Genomic DNA, 26,444 nt, shown 5'->3' on the forward strand with positions numbered 1-26,444 from the left:
GGTGACCTTTCTGTGACTTATTTTTTCCCTGCATCTCTGCTACAAAATTTACTAAAAAAAAATTCCTTGCCAAAACTGTAGCTTTAGGTATTAGTCACATTAGATTTATTGCAGCAAACTTTGGGAGTGGTGCTGTGAGGTATTCAATCCTATAAACTCACACTGAAGTTAGTGGAGTTGAGGCCATTCAGCACTTAGCAAGATCAGACCCCGCGTCACCATCCTGATATAACAAAACAAGATAGGTTGCTAGAGTAACAGCAGTTTAACCTATAACTGCTGAATCTATAGACTTGGATTCCAGTATATTTTTGATTGCACTCTGCTTGGTTAAGTATCAGAGGGGTAGCCGTGTTAGTCTGGATCTGTAAAAGCAACAAAGAATCCTGTGGCACCTTATAGACTAACAGACGTTCTTTGTTGCCTCTGCTTGGTTAGTCTCCCATCTGGGTGTCTCCCAATTTATCTATGGCTTTATGGAGCTCTAAGCCGTTACTGTCAATTAAAGTCATGTTAGCAGACCAGTTTTATACACAGCTTAAACTCTACTTTCTTCTGGTGATTGTAGACCAGGTACAATCATTCTGAAGCCATGTTATGGACTGGGCTTAGACACAATATTGCTTACAAGCACAGTTTTGCCTAGTCTGTCCTGACCAGAAAAATCAGATTCTAAATTGTGTTAGCATGAGCCTATCCTGTCTCTAATCTCCCTTTTCTAAGCAAGTTGGTTGAGAGGTTACCAAAAAATTGTCTCTCATGCCACCTGTCAGCTGCCAATGTCCTAGAGTCCCCTCAGCCAGGCTTCACAGGCCAGAGCACAATAGAGAGACGGTACTTGTTGCTCTGTTGAATGACTTCTTCCAGCCCAGAGACAAGGGAAAAACATCCATAGAACTCCTGCTGGACCTCTTTGCAGCACTTGATACTATTGATCACCAGATGCTCCTGTCCTGCCTCCAAGATGCTGTGGGAATGAACAAATATGTCCTGGAATGTTTCAGAGGGTTATTATGGATAGCTGGTCCCCCAACTTCCAAAGCCTTCACCTGCAGTGTGCTCTACGGCTTAGTCCTTCCCCAGATATTATTCAACATTTGTACACAGCCACTGGGAAAGCTGGTGAGACAAGATGGGCTGCAGCATCAACAATACACAGACACAACCCCGTTCTATATCTGAAAGGCAAAGTACATTCGCTCAAAGGCAAACCGCGCCATCTCCCAGCTTTCTTTATGCCTACCCAAATTCAGCACCTGGTTGAGGAGCTGTTTAAATTCAGGCAAGACTGAGTGATGCTAGCAGGAAGAGGTAGGCACTTCAGAGAACTTGCCTCCTCTGTAATATTCCTCACTATCAAGGACATCTCCCTCAGATTACTAAATTGGTCAGCAGCCATAGATCCTTTTGAAATTCCTCGATGCTCCTGGATACCCACTTCCATCTGCAACTGGCTAGAAGATTCTATCCATCTATCAGACTCAGACCTGGCCACACTGATTCATGCATTGTGACCTCCGAGACAATGGACTTCAAGACAATGTACTCAAGATCAAGTTGCTTGTCTAACACAAGACATTGAAGATGCCTTCAAGAAGGACAAAAAAGTTGGTGCTGTCCTCATGGGACTTGTCATCTGCATATGACACTGTCTGGCATGTGGGGCCGACAGCCAAGTTTGTGCAGTTCTTCATGGACATGATAAAGAACTGGATCTTGATCTTGCAAGCTGGAGATAAAGTTAGTGAACTTAGGCATCTCTGTGATGGAAACCTGCAAGGATCTGTTCTAGCTCCTATTCTTTTTAAATTACTTACCTATGATCTACCAACAACTAAGGCTGATAAGAACATACATGGGGATGATACCTCTCTCGCCGACGTGGGTAACATTCTAAACGATATTGAAGGGTCACTCAACCAGGACATGAATGCTCCAGCCACTTACCTTCTTCAGTGGACACTTATATTAACTGAGTCTAAGACAGTGGCCACAATGCTATATGAACAATTGCTTAGCCAATCAACCCCTTACAGTCTGTGTTGAGGATCATTCACTTCCTTTCCAGTCAGTTGTCACTTATTTAGGAGTCAAACTAAATCATAATTTAACATATCGGTCCCATCTAGAACTTTTGAAGAAAAAGGTCACCTCCTGCACTGCCTTGATCCAGAAGCAGGAACCTCCTGGGGACCATAGGCAATATTCTATGAACTTCAGTCCTAGCCCTGGTATTTGCTCCAGTGGAATACTGGGCAGCAGTTTGGGGCAGAAGGCAGCACATGCATCTCATTGACTTGGAGCTGAACACAGCCACCCGTACTATTAGTTGTTCTCTTAGCCACACATTAACATCTAATTTATATGTATTGGCCTATATGGCTCCCCAAAACTTCAAGGAGTTGCCATCATCCTGAAAACTGCCTGGAGAGCTACACTGGATGAAAACAACCTGCTGCATCCAAGGCTGACAAAAGATGCAAGTAAGCAATGCACAGAAGATCTGCATGCCTCTGGAAGAAAATATTTACGCAACCTGCAATTCCTGCTGATTTACTATGACTGACTTTGCGATATCCTTTAGCAGCAGCCACTTATGTACTCATGTCCAGTGTTGCCAGTCCAATACCAAATCTCAGATGAACCAGGGCATAGTGAGGTCAACAGCTATGTCCTCACAGAGTGAAAGCCACTCTAGTACCGAGAGGCAGGCATGCTGACAAACATTAGAAGCCCTAACCTATGACCACTTGTTTGCTGTTTCGGACACAGTTCCTGGACTTAGTTTAACAAGCTGCTGACTGGAACCGCCAGAATGGCTGCCATAATGCAGAAATTTGGTTTAGCCCAATCTTCAGTGTGATTGCAGGGCAGCGATGTGGATGGTCAAACATGTGGTAGAGGAGTGCACGAATAGAAGATCGGAGGATGGAGGGAAACACCTTGCTACTTTTGATGATGAAGCCAGATGGCTGAACAATTTAGATATTGACTTGTGGTGCATGTGACAACTTCCACACTCAAATCTGCAAAACTCATATCCAAGTATGAAGCCACATACCCTAAGAAAGCTCCAGCTGTCACAAAATGTAGCAGACCACCACCATGAAGACATCCCCCTAGTGCTCTGCTTTGTGCTAAGTCCAGTTCTAAACCATTGTCTGGATATTCAAAGCCCTCCATGACATTGCCCATTGCAACTTAACAGCGCCTCTCCCTTTGCAATGATAATCTCCCACAACAGCTACATTCCACCACAACAATACATCTGTCCACTAGTAATGGGAGGTCTACGAGTGCAAGACATAGAACTTTCACAAGACTTGGATCTAGCTAATGCAAGCAAGAGATTAGAATGACCACAGACCTGATCAGACTTCTCTGACCCTCATGCTACATTACCCCATCAGAACAGCTATCCCAGCCTACAGGACACAATAGGAAGTGGTGGCTGGGCTGGAATATGTTGCACATGCTATAAAATGTTAAACATCATCAGCTACATCAAAAATATTGTAACAGAAATCATGTTATCAGAGAATACATTTTAATCACAATTAATTGCATTTTCAAATGTTTTATTATTATTAAAACTACCCCCAAATGGAGAGTTATTAAATGTTTCAAGATTTAAAGAGCTCCTTGACTGTGATCAACAGTCTAATACCAGCACTTTTATTCTCCCACAGAGCTCTAGCCTTGCCCCTTCTTTTGTACTGCTTCCCAGAATCTTCCCCTTCTCTACTCCACACCCCAAGCCTTGCTACAGGCGCTCTTAGGTCAGAAATGTAGAAAGGTTCAGTTAATACCTCCAAATTTCGAAACACTGAATGTGTGCGTGAGGGTGGGGGGAGGAATACTGCCCTCACACACAGAAACACAGAGCTGGCATCTCCAGTAATAGCATAAACAATGAGACCCTTGGCAAATCTGATAATAGGGAAGTTAAAATTAAACTTCCATTGCTGTCACTGAATTATAATGTGAATTCCTTAAGAAGGAGGAAAAGCTATTTCGTTATCAACATTGCATGTGGTTAGATAGAGCACGGCATGCCCAGTGAAGTTTCATATTTTATATAACCATTGCCTCCAGCTAAACCCCACAGAGGAAGCACGTGTATTTCTGGAAGGCCACTTAAACTATTTTCTTTTTTAACAGCGATTCACTTGCTCTAAATTGGTTGAGGGCATTGAGGCTAGGACTGAGCTAACCAGTACTCGACTAAGAATAAGTATAATTTATTTACTTAGGGCCTTATCCTCCTGCCACTGAATTCTATGGCAAATCTCTCCTGTATTACACAGAGAGCAAGATCAGATCTTCATTGTTCGGAGGAAAAAGTCTGACTCCCCTCCTTTAGCCCCAGTATTACATTTTTTGATTGTCAGAAAAAAAGCCCAGCACTGGAAACCTGTGTTTTAGTTCTAATAGATACATCAAATTTGTCAGATGAATAGACAGCAGACTTAATTTTATATGAAGAGATAATTAAGACTAATTTTTGCCCCTCAATCATATTATTTTTCACCTTCTGTTTTTTCAGGAAAAAAACAAGATAAAAAGGACGACAGGTATCAGATTAAACGTGTTAATTTTTGAATGGGGGAGGGTAATCTATTTTTGACCCTTCTGCCCCTGCCAGTTTGGCTTCATTTTGAACTAGGCCTCATCCTGGCTTCCCATTTTACACTTGAAAATTTGTGGATGCATGTTGATATCATTTAGATGTCCAACTAACTGATTTGCAGATACAATAAAATAGTTGAATGTCTACATGACATCCACTGCAAACATGCAGGTATAAAATGAACGACTACTCAAAAACAGACACCCCCATATCCCAAGCCCATGGAATTGACCAACCTCTCCTACAAGAGTCTGCCGTAGCTAATTGTATAGAACATGTGGCTCTGCATCAGCTGCTACTAGATACTCCATTGATAGGCAATTCAGAAAAGCAAACAGATTAGACAGCAGCAATCTAAGGAACAGAAACTCAGAGTTGTGCTGACAGGACGGCTGGTGCACAAACAAGGAAGTAAGGTTTTAAAAAGCACTGTGTCCTTATCAGCTCATTTGGAAACATCTGGGGCCAGATTCACAGTTGATATATATCAGCGGTGCTTTAGTGCAGTCAATAGAGGCTGGTTTACACCTGAATCTGGACCATGAGAATCAAAAACAAGACATCAGCCAAATAACAAGAGAAACCAACATAAGGAAGAAAAAGTAATATTTTCAAGAGTATCAAAAGACGACAAAAGCAAAGTATACTGTAAATCTATTCGAATTTACTGCACAACATCCCTTGAAGGGAATTGCAGCATTTTCAGAAGCACATTCCTTGGGTGAATAAATCCCCCCTCCCCCCGCATTCATTGTTTCAGGTAATGCTTTTTGTTTTACCTCACACTTCTCCACTGCTGGCTGCTGCCCACACTCTGAGCTGTTCCCTGCCACGATGCCAGCCCGCAGGCTCTCACTGTCCCCAGTCCCCTCCTCCATGGAGTAGGTTTTTGAATGATTGCCACGACGGTGCGTTGGGCTCCGGCTCTGCACCAGGCTGAGCTGCTTGCGGAGCGCCCGGTTCTCCTCCTCCACCTCCCGCATGCGTATTTCCAAGCTCTCCCGCTCCCGCTGGTTCGAGGCTGTGTAATGAGGGCTATGGGGCTGAGATTCGATTGGTGACAGCGACGCCGCCTTCCCATCTAAGGGATGGAAAATAATATCTGGATGAGAGCAGAGTTAACATTTTGTGTGTGCTTTACACAGTGAAAACAAACAATTATTTCAAATAAATCCAGCTCTTATATAGACTAAGGTCTCGATTCAAGAAAACACTTAAGCACATGGTTAACTTAGGCAAGTGCTTCAGGCCTACTGACTTCAAGTCCTATTAACTTCAAGGGAACTTTAAGTACATACATAAAGATGAGCATGTCTGTCTTGGACAGGGGTATTTGCCAGAATCAGGGCTGGAACTGGAAGATAATGAGGAACAGGAGGATTTAATATAATGACAATTAATATATTGTTAGAGGAAGTGACAATTAATACACAGTGAGGGAAGAAAATGTTTTTTAAAAAATGGATGAGACAAAGTATTTTTTCTATTCCCTCACCCAAAAAATTGCAGCATTTCAGGTGTCACATCTTGCCAAGAATTGACCCTGCATGATTTCATGTGCGAGGGAGTGATTTACATCACTCAGGAGAGACCCAAGATGCATGAGAAGGAAAACATAATTACATATAATGTACCCAAGAGAGGATCATTCCACCGTCTGTTCCAGGTGTGTTATTGCCACAAGGGTTTAGAGAGAGAAAATGGAGAGAGGCAGCCAATCTTTTAGTGACAGAGACATTCTTCCAAATTGCTTTTAACAGGGCAATATATTCATGGCAAATGTTTGAGAGGTGATAAAAAAAAACAAATCTAGTGTTAAATAATTTTCAGTTAAAATTAAATGAGACCAATAAAAGTGAATGGTTACAGGTGTCCACAGAGTAGCAAGACAGTCTGCAGTTAACAAGGGCTAAGTTCACTTCAACACGTCACTGCAATGAGGATGATGGGTGAATGCCTTGTGCCTAGTACTTCTCAAAAATAAACTTTCTGCTCACATGCATTTAAAAAGGCTGCACTGTTTAACAATTCTCCGCACTGTGCACAATCACACTGGCTTTATCAAGCAGTCACCAATTTGTGAGTGGTTTAGAAAATGCAAAATCATACAGTTATTGCCGAGCTATCCTTATTATTACCAGGAAATCACCTCGTTCTCAAATTTATCTCCCTGCTGCAAAGACCCTGTTCATCTCCTGCTTCACTCTACTGTTTCTGACTTACTTCATCAGTGCTAAACTCCTCAAACTGAGGTTATGAAAAACTGCTATAGAAAACAGAACCAGTTTTCAAGCCTCCACTGTTGCACATCAGATACACACACAGAAATATGCATGCACTATATATTAGTTGCCCTCCCCCAAATCCTGTTTGATTTTTAAAAAATATGAATACGTTTGATAAGTATGTCTGAGTTTGTAAATAAGTGTAAAGACAGAATTCTGATGCTTGTTTATTGATATTTGTAACTTGTTAAAAAAAAACCCAAATAGTTATTTTTAACATAAACAAAACAAAACACAACATTTTCTTAAACTTACAAAGCCAAGCACACAACAGTTAGGAAATGCCAGATTCAGAGTTGCCTGAGCAGCCTTAACCTGCCCCCTTATGAATATGCATTATGACAATTTTTATGGATCACATCCTTTTCTTTCCACTGGATCCCACCTCATTCCGGAATAGTGAACACAAAAATCTAACATTAGCAAAACTACCTATTTTTAGAGCTGGCCAAAACGTGTTAAAAATCAGCAACAATGTTTTCCTCATCATTTCAATTTAAAAAAAAAATGCAACCAATTCTATAGTTATTGATGACAATCTTTTTATGCCCTTCAAACTTCTTTTTTTGGTAAAAATTCAGAATTTTTGCCGCAGGGCTGGTGACACCTAATTTCTGCAGACGCAATGGGAGGAGGTTTCACTCCTGCCCATTGTTACCAATCAATCTTTATTTCATTGATTTCAAAGTGTCAGCCGAAATCGACGTTTACTGAAATCTACTGATTTAAACTGAATCCTGCCAAGCCTAGCTATTTGATATGAAGTTCTACATAGAAAGTGTTAAATACAGAGAGGATATTTTTCCTCCAAAGAATCTCATAAGGGCTACTGCAGCAACTCCCTCTGCACAGCATTGCTTTCTTACCAACTCGTGATTTTCTCACTAGTCTTGCAATAGAAGGTGTTTTTCTTAAAATCCCAGCCCCATGCACTGACCAAGTGGGTATTCACCCACGAAAGCTTATGCTCCAATACTTCTGTTAGTCTATAAGGTGCCACAGGACTCTGTCGCTTTTTACTGGAGACAAGTGACTGTGAAAATCTCAGCTTTCATTTAAAAGCCAAGGAAGTTTCTAGTTCTCATGGGTAGAACCCCATGTGGATACAAATATATATCTGCAAATATTTATATCCACGGATATAAATCAGTATCCGCAGGGCTCTCCCAGGGACTGCAGTGGCAAAAGAAGTAGAACGTGGGGCCGCCGCTCCTAGTAGCCAGCGCCCCATGCTGGCAGCTCCTCCCGTGCAGCTGTACCACCCCCAGCCCTGTCCGTGTCTCTTCTATGCAGCTGACTGCACCTCCTGTCTGGGTCTGTACAGCTGCGCTGAAGGACAGGGCTGGAGGCGGTACAGCAGTGCCAGAGGTGCTGTCGGCGTGGGCCACTGGCTACTGGGAGCGTGGCGCCACATTCTGCTCCTTTCGCCATTGCAGTTCTCAGGAGAGCCCTGCGGATGCCGATTTATATCCGCGGATATCCGCATTTGCAGATATAAATTTGTATCCGCGCAGGGTTCGCCTCATGGGTGCAGAGAAAAGCCTGAAAATATGAACTGGTTTGACCTAAAGGCTCAGATCGGAAAGCAAATAAAAAGAATCCAAAACTTAAAAACTAAAAACAAACAAAACAAAAATAAGGGATAGCTCAGTGGTTTGAGCATTGGCCTGCTAAACCCAGGGTTGTGAGTTCAATCCTTCAGGGGGCCACTTAGGGTTCAGGGCAAAAAATTGGCCCTGCTAGTGAAGGCAGGGGACTGGACTAGATGACCTTTCAAGGTCCCTTCCAGTTCTAGGAGATTGGTATATCTCCAATTATTACCTTTTACCTAACCCAACATGATTATTAAACCAAATTCATGATTTCGGGAACATGGCTCAGGATTTCTGAAAGTTTAGGGTTGGCAGTACTGGTATTGTGAGCATTAAGTATTCTCGTCTGGATGGAGACTTGCAGAGACATTGGCTTCAGTGCACATATAATTACAGATGAACCTCTCTGAGGAGTTTCTTAATGTTGCAGAATAGTTTGAGACACAGGCTCAATCGCTATGCCCACTTGACTTAGCCCCTGGTCAGTTTTAAGAACATTATGTATATTTGTTTCACCTGGCCTGTAAAGAAAGGTAGGTGGACTGAGGTACAGGCTGATATAAAGGAGCACTAGTATTTGATTGATTATGCTGCTAGATAGAAGGGTTGAGTTGGCTGTACTGCACTTTAGGTTTATACTTTAAATAGTTGGCAGGGTGCTTTACGCTGATATATGGGCATTTTTTATTTAATCTAAATCAAAATAAAATGAAACCGTTCATAATGGGGACTGCGTGAGTTTGGTCTGAGAGCTTGCCCAGGTAAGAATACAAGGAACCAGACATTGTGCTGTGAGGCAACTAGAAAGCTTTTGAATGCTGTAACAAATATTAATAGAGCTATTCATTTTTGTTCTTCACTTGGTGTTGCTGATCCATGTTTGGTCCTAAGCAGGCCCATGCCTATTTTATTTTTATACTGATGTCAAGCCTTTTACCCCAATCCTTCTGTGCTAATAACATTTTACCTAAGAAATAAAAAATTACTTGCTAAATTTCACAGCTATAGACCACAAACTAAACACTGAAACTGGAGTAATTATGGTATTGTATCCAGAAGGCAGTGGTTTATCATCACAGTAGGAATGGTAGATCGCAAACTGCTTCCCATGTCTTAACCCTTAATGAATCCATGCAAATTTATTAACAGAAAAAAAATTAATTCTGTAGTATTATCCCTATCTTACATATGGGGAAATTGAAGATCAAATCGGTTAAGAATGTAAGAATGGCCATACTGGGTCAGACCAATGCTCCATCTAGCCCAATAGCTTGCCTTCTGAGACAGTGGCCAGTGCCAGATGCTTCAGAGGGTATGAACAGAACATGGCAATTATCAAGTGATCCATCCCCTGTCATCCAGTTCCAGTATTTGGCAGTCAGAGGCTATGGGACACCAGAGCATGGAGTTGCATACCTGACAATCTCGGCTAATAAGACGTATCCTCCATGAAGAGAGAAGAGTGCCACCTACTGGGCACTTATACCATTTCCTGGAGCACAAGGCGTTTTTTCTTGCAGGCTCCCTCACCGAACCACAGTCTCAAAATGACCCTCCTTAGCTTACAAGATCATCCATTCACATCCCAGGTGTGTAATTTGCCCAAGGTCACAAACTGAGCCAGTGGCAGGGTCAGGAATAGAACCCTTGAATTCTTGGGTCCTAATACCATGTTGATGCCACTAGATAAGTACACCGCTACCTCGATATAACACAAATTTGGATATAACGCGGTAAAGCAGTGCTCTGGGAGGTAGGTGCTGCGCACTTCGGTGGATCAAAGCAAGTTCAATATAACACGGTTTCACCAACAATGTGGTAAGATTTTTTGGCTCCCAAGGACAGCATTATATTGAGGTAGAGGTGTACATTGTCTAGGATGTTTCTGCTAAAATGATCAGGAGTGAAAAATTCTTGACATAAAGGCACTGCCTACCATATCTCATTTAACTGAGTTAGTAACTACACTGTCCATGCCTAGACTAGGAAAATACATTGTGTTTAAAAATGCATTAGTTAGCATGTTTTAAAACACTAGTGTAGACAGAGCTTAACACTTTTAAATGCATATTAGCTGGCCATGGTCAATCCTAGGCTCACTCCAAGATAAGATGAATGTTACAATTAACACTTCACACAGATAACCTTTCAGTTTGTCTGATTGCAGACCCAATAAAACAATGCTCCTTTAGTTTACATTCAGTTCACATTTGAAAGGTTTTTCTTTGCAACTTTAAGAACAAGAAACTTAATATTTTAAAAACAAAAGCTGACATTCTGCAGAAAGAAACGGGGGTGGCAGGTGGCCACCCTTGCCAGTTTGCCTCTGGATCTCCCATGAGCAAGTTCACTCAAAACCCATTACATAGCAATTTATTCCCACAGGGAGCCTTGCAGAGAATTACAAGAACTCTAGATAGCAAGAGAAACAAGAAGAGCGGAGTCAGGAATGCTAACATAAATGCTCTTTGTAGGTGTTTTCTTTTGTTTTGCAACACTGATTCAACTTTAATCACCTATTACCTCCGCAGCTCCTGGACTTCTGGCTCTGTTAACTCATGGCAGATGTTGGTTACAAGGACCACAAGGATGAAGTCAGGTTTGTTAATGGATTGGTGTTTTAATGTCTCTGTCTCCACACAAGGATCCTAGGGGATGCTAAGTCTCTCATTTCCACACTCACTGAGAATTTCTTCTCCTCTATGTCTAGGACACAGTTTGCAAGTCGCTCACAGGTGATATCAATTGGAACTGGATAATGGTGCCCGGCGAGCTGTTTTGGTAGTAGCCTATAGAACTGCTAAGTGAAGCCCGAGCAATTTAATTAACTACTGCAGAAGTCTGAAGTGTAAACACAGCATCCTCTAATTCCAATGAGTGACCCTCAAGAGGCACTTATGAATTTATTATACTGACCAACTTTAAAAAAAAAGGAGGGGGAAGAGAAGGTAAATGAATTTTGTGCCTCTGAGGATGTCATGTTGCGAACACTGAAAATTCAGGTCCTTGGAACAACTGCAGCACAGGAAACAGCAAGTCAAGCTTCCCCACATTACCTGGGTAAGTTTCCTCATCCTTGACCTGGAGGGACCATTTCCGCAAGTATTAGCTCCAGTTGCCTTGGCCAATTCAAGACTCAGTACTGATAGTGCCAGTAAAAGTGCCATTAGTTACTGCACTGAAAGCATCAATTGTTTTCACACATGACACCAATCGTCAGGTACTTACCACTTTTGGTTGCTTACTCCCCTGGCCTGGATTCAGGTTCCGATTTGGCAAAGACCTTTAGCATGTGTTTAACTTTAAGCCCATGCTCAAGTTCCACTGAAGTTAATGGGACTTAAGTTAAGCACATGCTTATGTGTTTTGCTGAACTGGGGGCTCAGACATGAAACATCCAGCCCCACTGCATCCCAGCCGAGCCTGCAGCTCTTTGCATTATTCCTTTCTCATCCCCCACAGCAATCCATCGTTACAAACATCATTCTCTTGAGCAAAATATCCATTCACAATTAGTGTGTTTGGAAATTATATACATTATTACACTCAAAAAACAACATTAAAAGAATGCAATGGTTGCAAAGTCGAATGCACAAAAGTTAGGAGGTGTATGAATTAATTTTGCCAGTGCAACCTTCATTTGGCCCCCTAGGCATATGCGTTATGACAGTCATTAATTACACGATCACATACTAGGATTCCTGCCTCTTCAGTGAAAAGGATGGACAGTGTTCAGTGAAGGAGCAGCCATTCTATATTTTGTTTTTTCCTCCTTACTCAGGCCTCATTTACTGCACACAATTCAAACCCTCCTCTGAAGACAAAATTGTTAGTTTCCTCATGGCCTTTTTCTATGGTGATCACCACTAAAATATCTGAGTGCTTCACAAACATTAACTTATTTTTACAACCCCCTGTGAGATGAGGGTACATTACTAGTTCAATTTATAGTTGGGGAACAGAGGCACAGACACATTAACATCAACAGGGTACACCAATTTGGGGTGTCCGATCTTGATGCATAGAGCCTGATTTTTCAGAGAACTTGGTGTTTTATAGCACTTTATATGTTCAAAACACAGCTCCCATTGACTTCAGTTGCAGTTGTGAGTGCTCTCACTTCTGCAAATCAGATGCCAGGATCTCAGGCTGGTTACCTAGCAAAAGAGGAAAACACAACTTAGTGACCATCTGTGAAAAGTTTGGTTCAAGTGACTTGCCCAGCATCACAGAATTCTGCAGCAGAGGCAGGGATAAAATGTAGCTCCCCACAATGGATTTCAACTGCCTAAACCACTAGACCAGTGGTCCCCAACCTTTTTCGTCTGACGGTACCGGACAACGAGCCACTGTGGCCGGCGGATGAGCATCCGCCGAAATCCCGCCGAGAAGCAGCAACGTCATTAGGCGTCGCCACTGAAATGCTGCCGACAAGCAGAGTCATCCATAGGCGTTGCCGCCGAAATGCCGCCGAAAATCAGCATCATTTCGGCGGCGATGCTTCTGGATGACGCTGCTTCTCAGCGGCATTTTGGTGGATGCTCATCCGCCAGACAGTACGCGGGTGCACATAGATGCCCCGGCGGGTGCCATGGCACCCGCGGGCACCGCATTGGGGACCACTGCACTAGACCATACATTCTCTTCCTGCAAATTCACATTCACTACACACCTTCCTACCCCTGTTGTGTGCTCCAGAACATGAGGGCAGCCTAGCCTCCTGCTTCTCTCGTGTTCCTTGAGCAGGTCCTGAGGGAGGGTGCTCCTCGCCCACCATTCACCCCTGGCCCTCCAGAACTCGCCTACGGGCCCCTGCCCTGCGAGACTTCCCAGTCGCCCATGACATGTAACTTAAGTCTGCCAAATGCCATCCATCTGGTCTGCCTCCGAACTGTGCCCAGGAAAGATTTACATGCACTCGTGCTTCATACCATCCACTTCCTTACGTCCCACTCTGACACCAAAAGGCTGGACCTGCTGCCACCTAAGTAGGGCGAGGAAGTCTGGTGGGGCCAGTCTGTGCTCCACTCTGGTCTCACGACCCACCAGCGATATTAGTTGCCGGCTCCTTCATGGAGCCGTAAGCACAGGTGTGTACCTGGCAAAATTCATGAACTCTCCCAACACCTGTCTCTTTTGTGACAATTGGGAGACCCAGGCACACATCTACACAGAGTTTCAGATAGCAGCCCCTCTTCCGACCCCTCCAGAACCTCTTACTGTGGTTCTGGCGGAAGTTTTCCCTGCACCTCCCGATGGCTGCACACCCCATCTACAGCCCCACAAAGTCACAGGACCTCCTCATCAACCTCCTCCTGACACTGGCCAAGACAGCCACCCATCATACCCAGAGGAGGAAGCTGAATGGGGGAGGGAGGTGCGCTCTGCAACCATTGAGTCTATTTCCGGTGCTTTGTCCGCTCCAGTCTTTGGGCAGAGTTTCTTTGGGCGGTGTCCACTGGATTCTTGGACACCTTTGAGGAGCAATGGGCACTGTCCAGGGTTCTCTGCTTGTTGTCCACCTTTCGATCCCTGATTCTTTACCTCTGAACTCACTGCTGTTCCTGTTTTTTTCATTTGTTGTGCCCAGAAATTAACTGTAGCCTGGGCTCAGTGGTTCTGCCTCCTTACTTGAGGAAGCAGGCCTTTAGTTATGGGCAGGCCAAGATCCGCCCACCCTAGTACTACAAAGAGTACAGTACACACCTTCCTACTTCTGCAACAAACGAGGCAGAGGGCCAACAAACAGTGGCATCATTCACAACTCAGCCTCAATTCATCCCCATAGCACCATCCCTCCTGTGCAGTGAATGACACACCACACAGTTCTGTGGAAAAAAATAGTACTTGATCATGTCATTAAGGACTGTATCATAATGCACATGCAGAAGGCTGAATTAATGTTGCATGAGCAACCTTAATTCTTTCATTCTCTAACTGGTGCTTGGGGTATTAAATTGAGAAAGGTTGAGGATAAGGCAGTAAAATACAGAAAGAATTCGCATCAATCTAATGGGCCAAAGGAGAAACCCACTAAACATAGCATGATAAATCTACTAAGCAGGAAAATCATCATTCCCATCAACCCCATCCCCACTGACCTATAACCTTCCAGGGTCACACAGGCACAACCCCTTCCTTCCTTGGACAAGAGGGGGCAGAGGACAGAACTAGCAGCATGGCAAGCCAGGAGCAACAGAGAAGCTGGAGGTTAGGGGAACTGTATACAGAGCAGGCTGAAGCAGAAGCCAGGGAACTGTGGGAGAACGGGGTGTGACTTTTGGACACTGTAGATGGATTCAGGTCTATGAGGAACTCCTGGAAAAGTAACAATGTCTGGGGCAGAGAGATAGTGCAGAGGGGTTCCAATGGCATACCCCACTAACTGATCCTGCCAGGAAACCTGCAACTTCCTCCTTGTTTTTTATATAAGATTGTACTGGAAAGGGCATCCCAGACAACAGGTCTGAAGAACCCAACCCTCAACGGACTGCTCCGCAGGAGTCCCCAAAAGAACATCTATACCTCACTTTGACCAGTAACTATTTAAGCCACTGAACCTAGGGTATCTGCAACTTTTGCCTTTTGTGCCATCCTTGGTAAAATACCCCTTCACTTTAGCTGTATGTTTGAGTGGTTTTGCACCTACATAGCTTAGCTGATGAAGCACTTTCAGTATTTATCTCCAAGTCGCGGCAAGTACCTCAGAGGTTTGGTGTACCACAGACCTGAGCAGCTATAATAGTTACAATATTATGTGTTTTCCTCTGAACATGGCACTGGTTCTTTCAGTAGTATTCATTTTCTGTAGACAACCAAATTTCCTAACTAAATGTTAAGATTCCCATCTTATTTGTAAATTAAAAACAAGAGCCAGCAAACATTAACATACCTTGTTAATTTCTTTGCCTACAAAATAGCCTCTCTTTTTTTTCCCTCCTCCTGTCTCCCTCCTTATCTTCCCCTCTCTGCTTGCATTGCCTGGCAAAATTAATGTGTCCACAAGAAAAAGACTAAAAATAACGTCTCCCACCTATTTCTTCCAGAAGCGGAGCTGAAAGAAAATAAGGTTTTATCAGGATGGGTATTGAGAGAAAGTAAGATTTTATCAGGGACTTGGCTTGACAAAGATAACATTATCAAGAGGGGACCTTGGCAAAGATAACACATTATCCATATCAGGAGTGAAGCTTGGGGAAAATAATGTGTTAATACCTATTAGGTTCTAAATCAAGCATCTGTGCGCTTGATGAATCGTTATTTTTTCCAAGCCCCACTCCTGCAAAGATGCTGATTTTTTGGCAGATGATGCTTCTGGACAACACTTGGTGGAAACACTTTCTCTAGTAGTACTAGAGGGATTTTCTCCTTTTTAAAATGTTCTTGGTGAAGGATGCCAGCCTGACAGCCCTTGAGGCTAGAATTTTTATACCCAGAACAGGATAGCAGGGCACACTTCCATACAAAGGGCTTGTCTACACTACAGGACTATTTCAAATCTACTTAAGTCGAATTTGTGGATTCGACCTTAATAAGTCGAATTTGTGTATCCATACTAAATACACAAATTCGAACTTCTGAGTCCACATTCACGGGGCCAGCTTTGACTTTGGCGGTGCACTGTGGGAAGCTATCCACAGTTCCGCACTCCCGCTGCCCATTGGAATTGTGGGATTTCCCCCCAATGCATGCTGGGGGGAAAAATGTGTCGTCATTGAACCGTCAATCCCGCCCTCCCTGTTTTCCTTGAAAGCGCCGGCGGGAAATCTGTTCGCGCCCTTGTCTGGTCGGTTACAGCGGGCGCCACAGCACTGCGAGCATGGAGCCGCTGCGATCATCGCTGCACTTATGGCGTTGTCAACTCCTGCGTTATCGTCCACCTCTTCCACAGTCAGATGCTGAGAAACCGGGCGAGAGGCTCCGGCAGCACGGTGAGGAGAGTGGCGCAGACCTCTCAGAAAGCAGGTACGCCGGGCAGTGGAGATCATGGTGGCAATGGGTCAAGTTCATGGTGTGGAGCAGCGATTCTGGGCCCGGGAAACAAGCACAAACTGGTGGGACCGCATAGTGCTGCAGGTCTGGGATGACACAGAGTGGCTGCGAAACTTCAGGATGCGTGGGGCACTTTCCTTGAACTTGCTGTCCCCTGCCCTGAAGCGCCAGGACACAAGGATGCGAGCAGCCCTGAGTGTGCAGAAGCGAGTGGCCATAGCCCTCTGGAAACTTGCCACGCCAGACAGCTACCGGTCAGTAGCGAACCACTTTGGCATGGGCAAATCTACCGTGGGGATTGCTGTGATTCAAGTAGCCCACGCAATCGTTGAGCAACTGCTCTCAAAGGTAGTAACTCTCGGAAATGTCCAGGTCATCATAGATGGCTTCGCCGTGATGGGATTCCCAAACTGCGGTGGGGCTATAGATGGGACTCACATCCCTATCCTGGCACCAGCCCACCAGGCCAGCGAGTACATTAACCGAAAGGGCTACTTTTCAATGGTGCTGCAAGCTGTGGTGGACCATAGGGGACCGTTTACCAACATCAACGTCGGGTGGGCGGGCAAGGTTCATGGCCAGCGTGTGTTCAGGAACTCTGGTCTGTTTAGACGCCTCCAGGCAGGCACTTTCTTCCCGGACCACAAAATAACGGTTGGGGATGTGCAGATGCCTACAGTGATCCTCGGGGACCCGGCCTACCCGCTAATGCCCTGGCTCATGAAGCCCTATACAGGCGCCTTGGACAGTGAAAAGGAACTCTTCAACTACCGGCTGAGCAAGTGCAGAATGGTGGTGGAGTGTGCTTTCGGACGTCTCAAGGGGAGATGGCGGACCTTACTGACTCGCTCGGACATCAGCGAAAAGAATATCCCCGTAGTTATTGCTGCTTGCTGTGTGCTCCACAATCTCTGTGAGAGCAAGGGCGAGACCTTTTTGGCCGGATGGGAGGTTGAGGCAAATCGCCTGGCTGCTGTTTACGATCAGCCAGACACCCGTGCTGAGAGAATATCCCAGCGGGAAGCGATATGCATCAGGGAGGCTTTGAAAGCGAGTTTCCTCACAGAGCAGGGTAACCTGTAACTGTCCACTTGATTTTAAGAGAGCCTGATCATAAACCAAGTTTCCCCCACTTCCGAAGGCCTTTTTAAAACTAAGGACATGTTTTAGTAGTTAATAATAAATCTTTCGTTGACTTTGCATTTCTCTTTCTTCGTTGAAACATGGAAGCATTCTGTGCTGGTTAAGGTGTGCACTGATGGGTGGGTTTGCAGGAAGGGGCGAGGGGTGCCGTCTTTGGATAGGGGTTAACATGACGGCTGTGGGTTTGGGCGTTGGAAGGGGTGAGGGGTGTGGGGGAAGGGTGAGTATCTGCCCCTGGATGAGGTCTCTTTTTGGGGCTCAGGGCACCGGGGAGGATCGTGACTACGGTCCAAGTGCATGTGAAGGGAAGCCTGCCTTTACATTCTGGGATGTCAGGCACCAGGACCCTGCACAAGCATACACATCAAGGAAAGACCCGGGGCAGCATACACCACACAGACTGTCCCTGGTGCCTAGTGACTGCAGTCTGTGTGTGCCCTGCAGTTGACCCTGCAGCCAAGTCTGTAGCATGGCACTGTGGGCTATGCAGTGAAATTACAACCCCCCCCCCCCCGTACAGAACAACAGAAAGTCTTCTGACACCAGAAACGGGACGGAAACAGTCAGTAACACAAAACCGCTTTTAATAATGTAGTAAACAGTGGGGGGTTTGAACTTGGAGTTGGGACTGGTTGATGCTTTAAGGAAAGAGCTTGTACAAATTTACAGCGCGACAGTTGTCTCGAACATTATCGGTGTGCTGCGGTGCAGGGACAGTTCTCACGGCCCCTACCGCCCCTCCGTCTTGTCACTTTGGGTGACGGGGGGACAGGACTTCTTGGCGTTGGAGGGCGGTTGCAGATGCACTGCAGGGGGGCTCTCTCCTCCTGACTGCGGTCTTGCAGAACATCTACAAGGCGCCGGAGCGTGTCCGTTTGCTCCCTCATTAGACCAAGCAGCGTTTGAGTCGCCTGCTGGTCTTCCTGCCACCACCTATCCTCCCGTTCCATGTGTGTGCGATGCTGCTGACACAGGCTCTCTCTCTGCCGCCTCCGCTCTGGAGCTGGCCATCAGTTCCTGGAACATGTCGTCCCTTGTCTTTTTCTTGCGGCGTCTAATCTGAGCCAGCCTCTGCGAGGGGGATGGCGGGGCAGTCCGGGAAGGAGCGAAGCTGTGTGATGCGAAAAAGTAGGTGATTTCCTTGAACAAATACATGTTTGCCAACAGTAAACACAGTCTAGTCAGTTTCAGTTAAGAAGACCAAACAGGGAACCAAGTCTCAGGAGATCTCGGAACTAGTCCGAGATTTCAGAATACGCTCTCATTGGTGGCGCGATTGCACTGGATAGCGCTGGCGAGGAGACAGCTGCATCCCTCTTGCACAAAGTCCTGGTAAGCCTTACAGTACAGAGTGCTTATCAGTTAGTGCTTAGCTGTGCTCTCCTGCTGGAGGCAATGTGCAAAGCAGAAAAGATGGCGTTATGCGGCACCTCCCGCCAGTGAGCAGGAAAGACCCTGTATGCTTTTCCTCTGTGGCCTGCAACACGTGGCTGTTAAGCGAGGTCATTCTTATGCAAAGTAAAACTCTGTTAAGCGAGGGTCATTCTTATGCAAAGTAAAACTCTGTTAGCGAGGTCATTCTTATGCAAAGTAAAAGTCTACCATGCACAATAGTAACAGTACACTAATTCCACTAATTAGATGCAGCACTTCCACATGACATCACCCTGAGGCGTGTCAGGCGCACACAGAGAGCAGATGCTAACAGAAGCCCTGCACAGACCAGGACCATACGCTGCCATGCTCGTGAGGCGATGGTCCCCTGTACCTGAGGATGGCCTGGCGCGGAAGAGTGTGCTTCAGCGGGCACCCAATAAAGCACCTCTCCCAAGAAACCTCTTGCTGAGGCTTTTCCAGCTGCTCTCTGAGAGCTTTTTTGAACTGTCCCCAGAGGACTATTGCTCCATTCCTATCTGTGTAGACCTGCTGTTTGTATAGTTTCATATTTAAAATTTTTTACATAGTATTTCTATTTTTTATATATATCCCTGTTTCTTAAAAAAATAAATGTTTCCCTGTTTGTACCACTTACCGCCTGATCCTTCCCCTGATTCCGAGTCCGGGTTAACGGGCGGGGATGGTTGGTAGGGGATCTCTGTGAGGGTGATGAAGAGATCCTGGCTGTCAGGGAAAGCGGGAGTGGGTTCGATGTCGCCTGCGCCGTCCTCCAAAGACCCTTCCTCATCTTCCCCATCGGCGAACAGGGAGGGGAACTGTCGGTACACTATTCCGTCCTCGGAGTCCACCGTCACTGGTGGGGCACTGGTGGCAGACCCACCTAGAATGGCATGCAGTGCCTCATAGAAGCGGCATGTCTGGGGCTGGGCTCCGGAGCGTCCGTTTGCCGCTCTGACTTTTTGATACCCTTGTCTTAGGTCCTTCACTTTCACGCGGCACTGCATCGCATCCCGGCTGTATCCTTTGTCTTTCATGGCTTTAGAGACCTTCTTGAAGGTCTTCGCGTTCCGCTTGTTGGAGCGCAGCTCCGAGAGCACAGACTCCTCGCCCCACACAGCGATCAGATCCTGGACTTCCCGGTCACTCCATGCTGGGGACCTCTTTCTAGTCTGGGATTGCCCAGACTCCTCTGCTGGAGAGCTCTGCATCGTTGCAGGTGCTGCGGAGCTCGCCCCGATGTGCAACCAGAACGTCAGATTCAAACCGCCCAGACAGGAAAATGAATTCAAATTTTCGCGGGTCATTTCCTGTGTGGCTGGCCAGAGAATCCAAGCTCGGACTGCTGTCCAGAGCGTCAACAGAGTGGTGCACTGTGGGATAGCTCCCGGAGCTGCTAAGTTCGATTAGCATCCACACCAAGCCTAATTCGAGCTAGCAAGTGCGAATTTAGCGTTACTCCACCTGCCGGGGTGGAGTACCAAATTCGAACTAAAGAGCCCTCTAGTTCGAATTAAATGGCTTCCTGGTGTGGACGGTTGAGCGGTTAGTTCGAATTAACGCTGATAAATTCGAATTAAAGTCCTAGTGTAGACCAGGCCAAAGTCTCTGCAAGTACTTCAGGAGGACCACATGTAGGGAAAGAAGGCCAATCAGTCCCCAATACCCATTCTGCCCTTGACCTCCCTCTACCAAGTCTGGGAATTGTTGCCTATTATAATGATGGTTTCTGGGATGTGAGCACTTGCCTACTAAGATGCAGACTGAGAACAGCCATCAATCAGATGATAACGGCTTTTCTGGATAAGGAATGGCCAACTCAAACTGAAAATGCTCCATATCTCATTACTAATCCCCTGAGCTGCTCCGTAGACAAAGTACAATTACAGCCAGCTCCTGAAAATGTGAAACAATTCATAGTAGTGTGAACAAACCCAAATCATTACCTCAATGTGGCAGAACATGGGTGCCTACAACTCATTATTTGCCCATCCCTGGGATAATTATGCTTGGAACTAGGAGGGGAGTTGCGCACGGGAGTAGGAACATGGGGTGAATAATAAAGCACACTAGGGAAATATTCATTAAATGATTTCTGCAGGGAAGATATTGTAGCCAGCTGAATTTCTCTGGCTTATAGTGGGGAGCAGGAGGGAAAAAAACAGCAGCTGCTAATTTTAAGATCTTCTGTGGAAGAAGTGCACCTCTTTTTGACATTCACCAATTGGATACCTCATCCTTGGGCCCCAGCAACCTCATCATTCACGGGTGTGACCATTTAAATGAAAACAGTACCTACTACAGCCCTTATTCAGAAGTCCAGCCCTATTCTGCAAAATGCATGCTCAGCATTAGGCAGGTGCTTAAGTCCCTCTAAAGTTAAGCATGTGCCTAAGGGCAGTCAAAGGGTGTTATTCCTCACAGCTGTACACCCTGCTGCTGCTATCATTAACGACACTGGGGGACAAAGGAGTAGAACTGTTCCATGTTGGCTTCTGCTCAATAAAAAAGATGGAGAGGCAGAAAGAGAAAAAAACCCACCACCACCACCACCACCACCACCACCCCCCAAACCAGTGTTTTCCAGTGTTTTTTAAAAGCACAACATTGGTAAGAAAATAGTATTTGCAAGCTCATAAAAAGGTATTACAGATACCTTTAGGTTTCTAGAACTGCCACAACAGTAACCACAGGCAACAGACAAAAATGCTAACTCAGGGCCTAGTAGTAGTTAATTCAGATTCTCCTGCTGATGAGTTGGCTCAGCTGCTCATCAATAGAGACTCCAGCTGATAATTATTAAGTTAAACTTCTGAGCAGTATTTGCATATGTAAAGGGCGCTTTCTCTGCTGTAGCAACAATGAAGACTAGAATGCGTTTCCTGATTGTACAGCACTTGCATTTAGGGGATTTGGGTGAGAAGGCCTACTTTGCATATGCTTTCGTATACTAATCATGTCAGCCATTTAGGAAAACTAAAGATCTACACTTAAACATACAGACATATACATGCGGATGCAAAAACCTGTTGACCTAAATTTAAGAGTTAAATACTCTTATCGCTCAAACTGAGCCAAAACACCCTTAACAAGAATCCTGCCATTTTCTCAAAAAACACAAATGTTAGAGTCTGGAAATTCCAAGTTAAGGTTCCACCTTAAACAGAAACCCCAAATATTCAAAAGAGAGGCCAATACACAGGTGAGACATCCAAATAACAACCTTAACTCTGCTGTCATAGCACCATCATGAGAACAACCAGAAACCAGAATGTAGTTTTCTGGCTAGATAACATTCTCTAAGGTGCTTTTGCTGAAATAAGGGATAGTGTTTTTCAATGTTAGAAAATTTGTTTGCCTGGGAACTTCCTTACATTTTGAAAAATGCTTAAGAATTGCTCTGTGACAAGAGACCCTGCAGACCTTGCAAACCATTCAGAAACTCCAGTGGACAATACAAATTGACCACAGATGCAGACTATTGTTTCCAAGACATCCTCTGACCTCCACATGTAGCTTTCTCCTCCCATTCATAATACTGGACCTCTTGTCTGCCACATGGCTTTCCATCTTCTACTTCCTCCAGACTGGAACCACCTGCTCTGTATCATTCTCAGCTAGCCACTCCCACCATCATGGCCATGCCCACTTTGCAAGCCATGCTTCAAACTGAGGCATGCATATAGTGCATATGGATGTTTTTACATATACAGTCTTCCACATTTTGTTATTTCGGTAACACCACCTTCAGTTTATATAATAACGAGACCTGTTTGAATACTAGGTTATTTTTCTATGGAGATTTTCAATTTTTCATTACAAAAAAAAGAAACCTAAAAAAATTTCACCCATTTTGGGGTTTGGGATTTTCCTGATGAAAATTCCAAAATTTCCAAGGAAAGCACACATCTTCCATGAAAATGTTTATTTAATCAAAAATCCAATTTAGAAATTTTGAAAGATTTCCAACCAGTCCAATTATAACACCATAGAACCTATAGAAGGCTCACCTAATGCCCGTATAGCACTGCAGGAGAAGTGACATTTGTATTTACATGTGCTTCAGGGATAAGAGACGCCAAAAACTCTGCAAAACACAGTAGAAAGATCTTTGTGTAACCCAAATTTACACACTGTGGCTCTTCATCTTCCAGTAGTGGCTGGACCATATAGAGGTTTGAGTCCACCACAACAGCCTTTACATTAACAGACCTGGGTCGTTTAGCTCAGACTGCACAAGCTGGTGCTTTTAGATCCAATCTGAGGCTCAATTCCTGCTGTTCCCCACCCACACACATTATGTTTGCAACATATACTCATACTAAACTCTGTGTGAGCTGCTTATAACTTTCGAGAAATATTTTACTCTAAGATGAGATATGTGAAGCCTGAGGTGGTTTTGGCTAAGCAGAGAGGGTGGGATTATAAACAGAGGTATGATGAGATGTGGGTGTCCAGCATCTGAAAAATCAGGCCTAAGGCTTACAGCTGGGAGTTAGTTTCAACGTAACTATGGAGGAACCCATGTCCATGCCCATATATATTGTTATGGCAGTAGTCACGAGATGGCGTTGTTATGTGTGGTCTTATAAGTTCTTTTTCATAGCATGCAAGCATTCTTCAGTCTTTGAAGAAATGCTGCAGTTAGTTTTAGGATACAGTCTGTGCTGGGTGGTGTGGCAAGCAGTATGAATGTTTGCTCTATGCCTTAATGTTTGTATCTGGAGTCTATTCTTGGGGCAAAGGTGCTGCCTTCTAGGGTTGCCAGGCATCCGGTTTTTGACCAGAAGGCTCGGTCAAAAAGAGACCTTGGTAGCTCCAGTCGGCACTGCCGACTGGGCCCTTAAAAGTCGGGTTGGCAACTCAGTGGGGGCCCAGGGCTGCTCCCGGAAGCGGCCACCAGGTCCCTGCAGCCCCTAGACACATGAGCGGCTAGGGAGGCTCCATGCGCTGCCCCTACCCCGAGGGCCGGCTCCACAGATCCCATTGGCCGGGAACCGTGACCAATGAGAGTTGCAGGAGCAGTGCCTGTGGATGCGGGGGCAGCATCTGCAGACACGGGGGGCAGCGCCTGTGGGTGCAAGGGCAGCACGCTGAGCCTCCCTGGCTGCCCATTCATCTAGGGGCTGTAGGATCCTGGTGGCTGCTTCCTGGGAGCCATGTAAGCACAGCCGAGAACCCGCACACCAAACTCCCTGCCCCAGCCCAGCGTCCCATCTCGCATCCAAACTCCCTGCCGGAGCACGCACCCTCCTAACACGCTGCTCCAGCCCCTTCCTGCACCCCAAACTCCTCATTCCCAGCTCCACCCCAGAGCCCACATCCCCTCCCGCACTCATAACCCCTCAGCCCCAGCCCAGAGCCCCCTCCTGCACCCCAAATCCCTCATCCCTGGCCCCACCCCAGAGCCTGCACCCTCAGCCGGAGTCCTCACACCCTCCCGCCCCAGCCTGGAGCCCTCTCCTGCACCCTAAGCCCCTCATTTCTGCCTCCATCTGGAGCCCACACCTCCAGCCCAGAGCCCATACCCCCACCCCCCGCATCCCAACCTCCTGCCTGGAGCCTACTCCTGCACCTCAAACCCCTCATTCCCAACCCCACCGCAGAGCCTATGCCCCCAGCCGGAACCATCACCTCCCTCCCGCACCCCAATTCCCTGCCTCAGCCCAATGAAAGTGAGTGAGGGTGGGGGAGAGTGAGCAACGAAGGGAGGGGAGATGGAGCAAGCAGGGGTGGGGCCTTGGAGAAGGGGTGGGACCTCGGGGAAGGGGTGTTCAGTTTTGTACTATTAGAAAGCTGGCAACCCTAGCTGCCTCTGAAATAGGCATAGATGTTTTGACTGAGATTTTTGAAAGAGGGGATTGCCTGTATGCTGACCAACCACCTCTTGTTCAAGGACTGTTTTTATTTACAGGTTATATGAAAGTTAAATTAAGAAAATACCCAGATTTCACATGACTTATTTATCTTCCAATAGAAAAGTGACCTGCAAGGCCTGCGAGTCTGCTACTGCTCAGCACAGAAACAACAGTACAAACATGCATACACACACACACACACAAAACAAAAAACAAAAAAAAATCCTAGCTCTGTCAGGCAACGTGACCTCTCTACTTTCTAAAAAAAAATTTTATACATGCATAATACAAGTGGAAATACCACAAGTTTATTTTTCTAATTTAACATACACCTGTGTTATTTCAAAGGTGACAGAATAGTGCATACGTTATTAATAGTCTTCTAGTATTCAGAGCTTTCTATTCTCCCCACTCATTTCCATCACTTTTCATTCGTTGCACCTGTCATTAAGCCACTTCAGTCCTGAAGAACAGTGAGAGAAAAATGCAAATAACTGCACATTCAGAATACACGAAGGCTGATCTCTGTTATGACATTTATCTTCACTTGTGAGGAGAGACAAAATAACTCATGAGTGAGTTCCCCCTCCTTCCTTATGAAGAAAAATGTCATAACAGATCATCATCGAGCAGATACAGCAAAAAGTCTCACAAGTAGCTAGCAAAAGTAAAATCACTTCATAGCTGTGATGCAAACAGTAAGCAATATTTCACAGCTATGACATCAGAGGGGTGAAATATGACTTTTAAAGTGACAAAAGAAAAAAAAACAAGCCACATTTTGAAAAATAAAAATAAAATGGTGGTGTACAAAATAAAGTGACCTGGATGGTGACTGGCTGAATTACCTCTGACAGCACCGCCCAACCATAAGCTGTCCATAAGTGTTCCTGTAAACTGAACTAAATTTGTAAGCATATTTAAAAGCTTTCCCTGTTTCTCTGTAACCCTATGTTTTCTAAACAGAAACCCAAAAAATTGCCAGAGCTGGCTAACATATTGACAGACTCTGGTTAAAACACATTTTTCTTATCAAAAACTTTAGCATATCCATCAGGCTATAACCTTCCATTTCTGATGAAATCACACACCACAAAGGGTGAAATCCTCACCCCACTGAAGTTAATGGCAGTTTCACCATTAGCTTCACTGGGATCAGAATTTCACCCAAGGGCTTTCCTCCACTAGTTATGTCACTAGGCTCCACTGAAATGTATTAGCAAAGGAAATATTTCTGGGGGCAGGGTTAAAAACCCCCAGATATTTTGCTATAATTAAATAAATAAAAATAAAAGTATCCCTCCTACTGAGGTACAGTTGGTAAGTACATAGTGAATCTGAGGTGACTCCTACGGAAGCTACTGTAAGGAAAAGTAATTCTTTATATGATTTTGTATTGATTTATATCTTGATCATGCTTGAAGTCAATATGAGTGTTGGTCCATTTGCAAAGAATGAGCTGCATATACAAGAATCATTAGACTAGATTTCATATTTATGGTGATGGTCGCAGTCAATATATAGGAAATTTACTGAGCTTTACATTTTT

The 26,444-nt window shown here is 45.1% G+C and overlaps 1 protein-coding gene across 4 annotated transcripts in view; it reads right to left on the reverse strand.

Moving 5' to 3' along the window:
* LARGE1 (LARGE xylosyl- and glucuronyltransferase 1) overlaps positions 1-26,444 on the reverse strand; it is a 360,789-nt gene that overhangs the window by 185,226 nt on the left and 149,119 nt on the right. For 3 of the 4 annotated variants that reach the window (XM_039494588.1, XM_039494577.1, XM_039494568.1), the window contains one exon: positions 5,410-5,711. In XM_039494588.1, coding sequence (XP_039350522.1) covers positions 5,410-5,711 — 302 coding nt within the window. Of the gene's footprint in view, positions 1-5,409; positions 5,712-22,541; positions 22,594-26,444 lie in introns of those variants that run through there. The other variant, XM_039494594.1, reaches the window with a different exon arrangement.

The sequence above is a fragment of the Mauremys reevesii genome, linkage group 1 (genome assembly GCF_016161935.1).
Source record: "Mauremys reevesii isolate NIE-2019 linkage group 1, ASM1616193v1, whole genome shotgun sequence".
NCBI lineage: Eukaryota > Metazoa > Chordata > Testudines > Geoemydidae > Mauremys > Mauremys reevesii.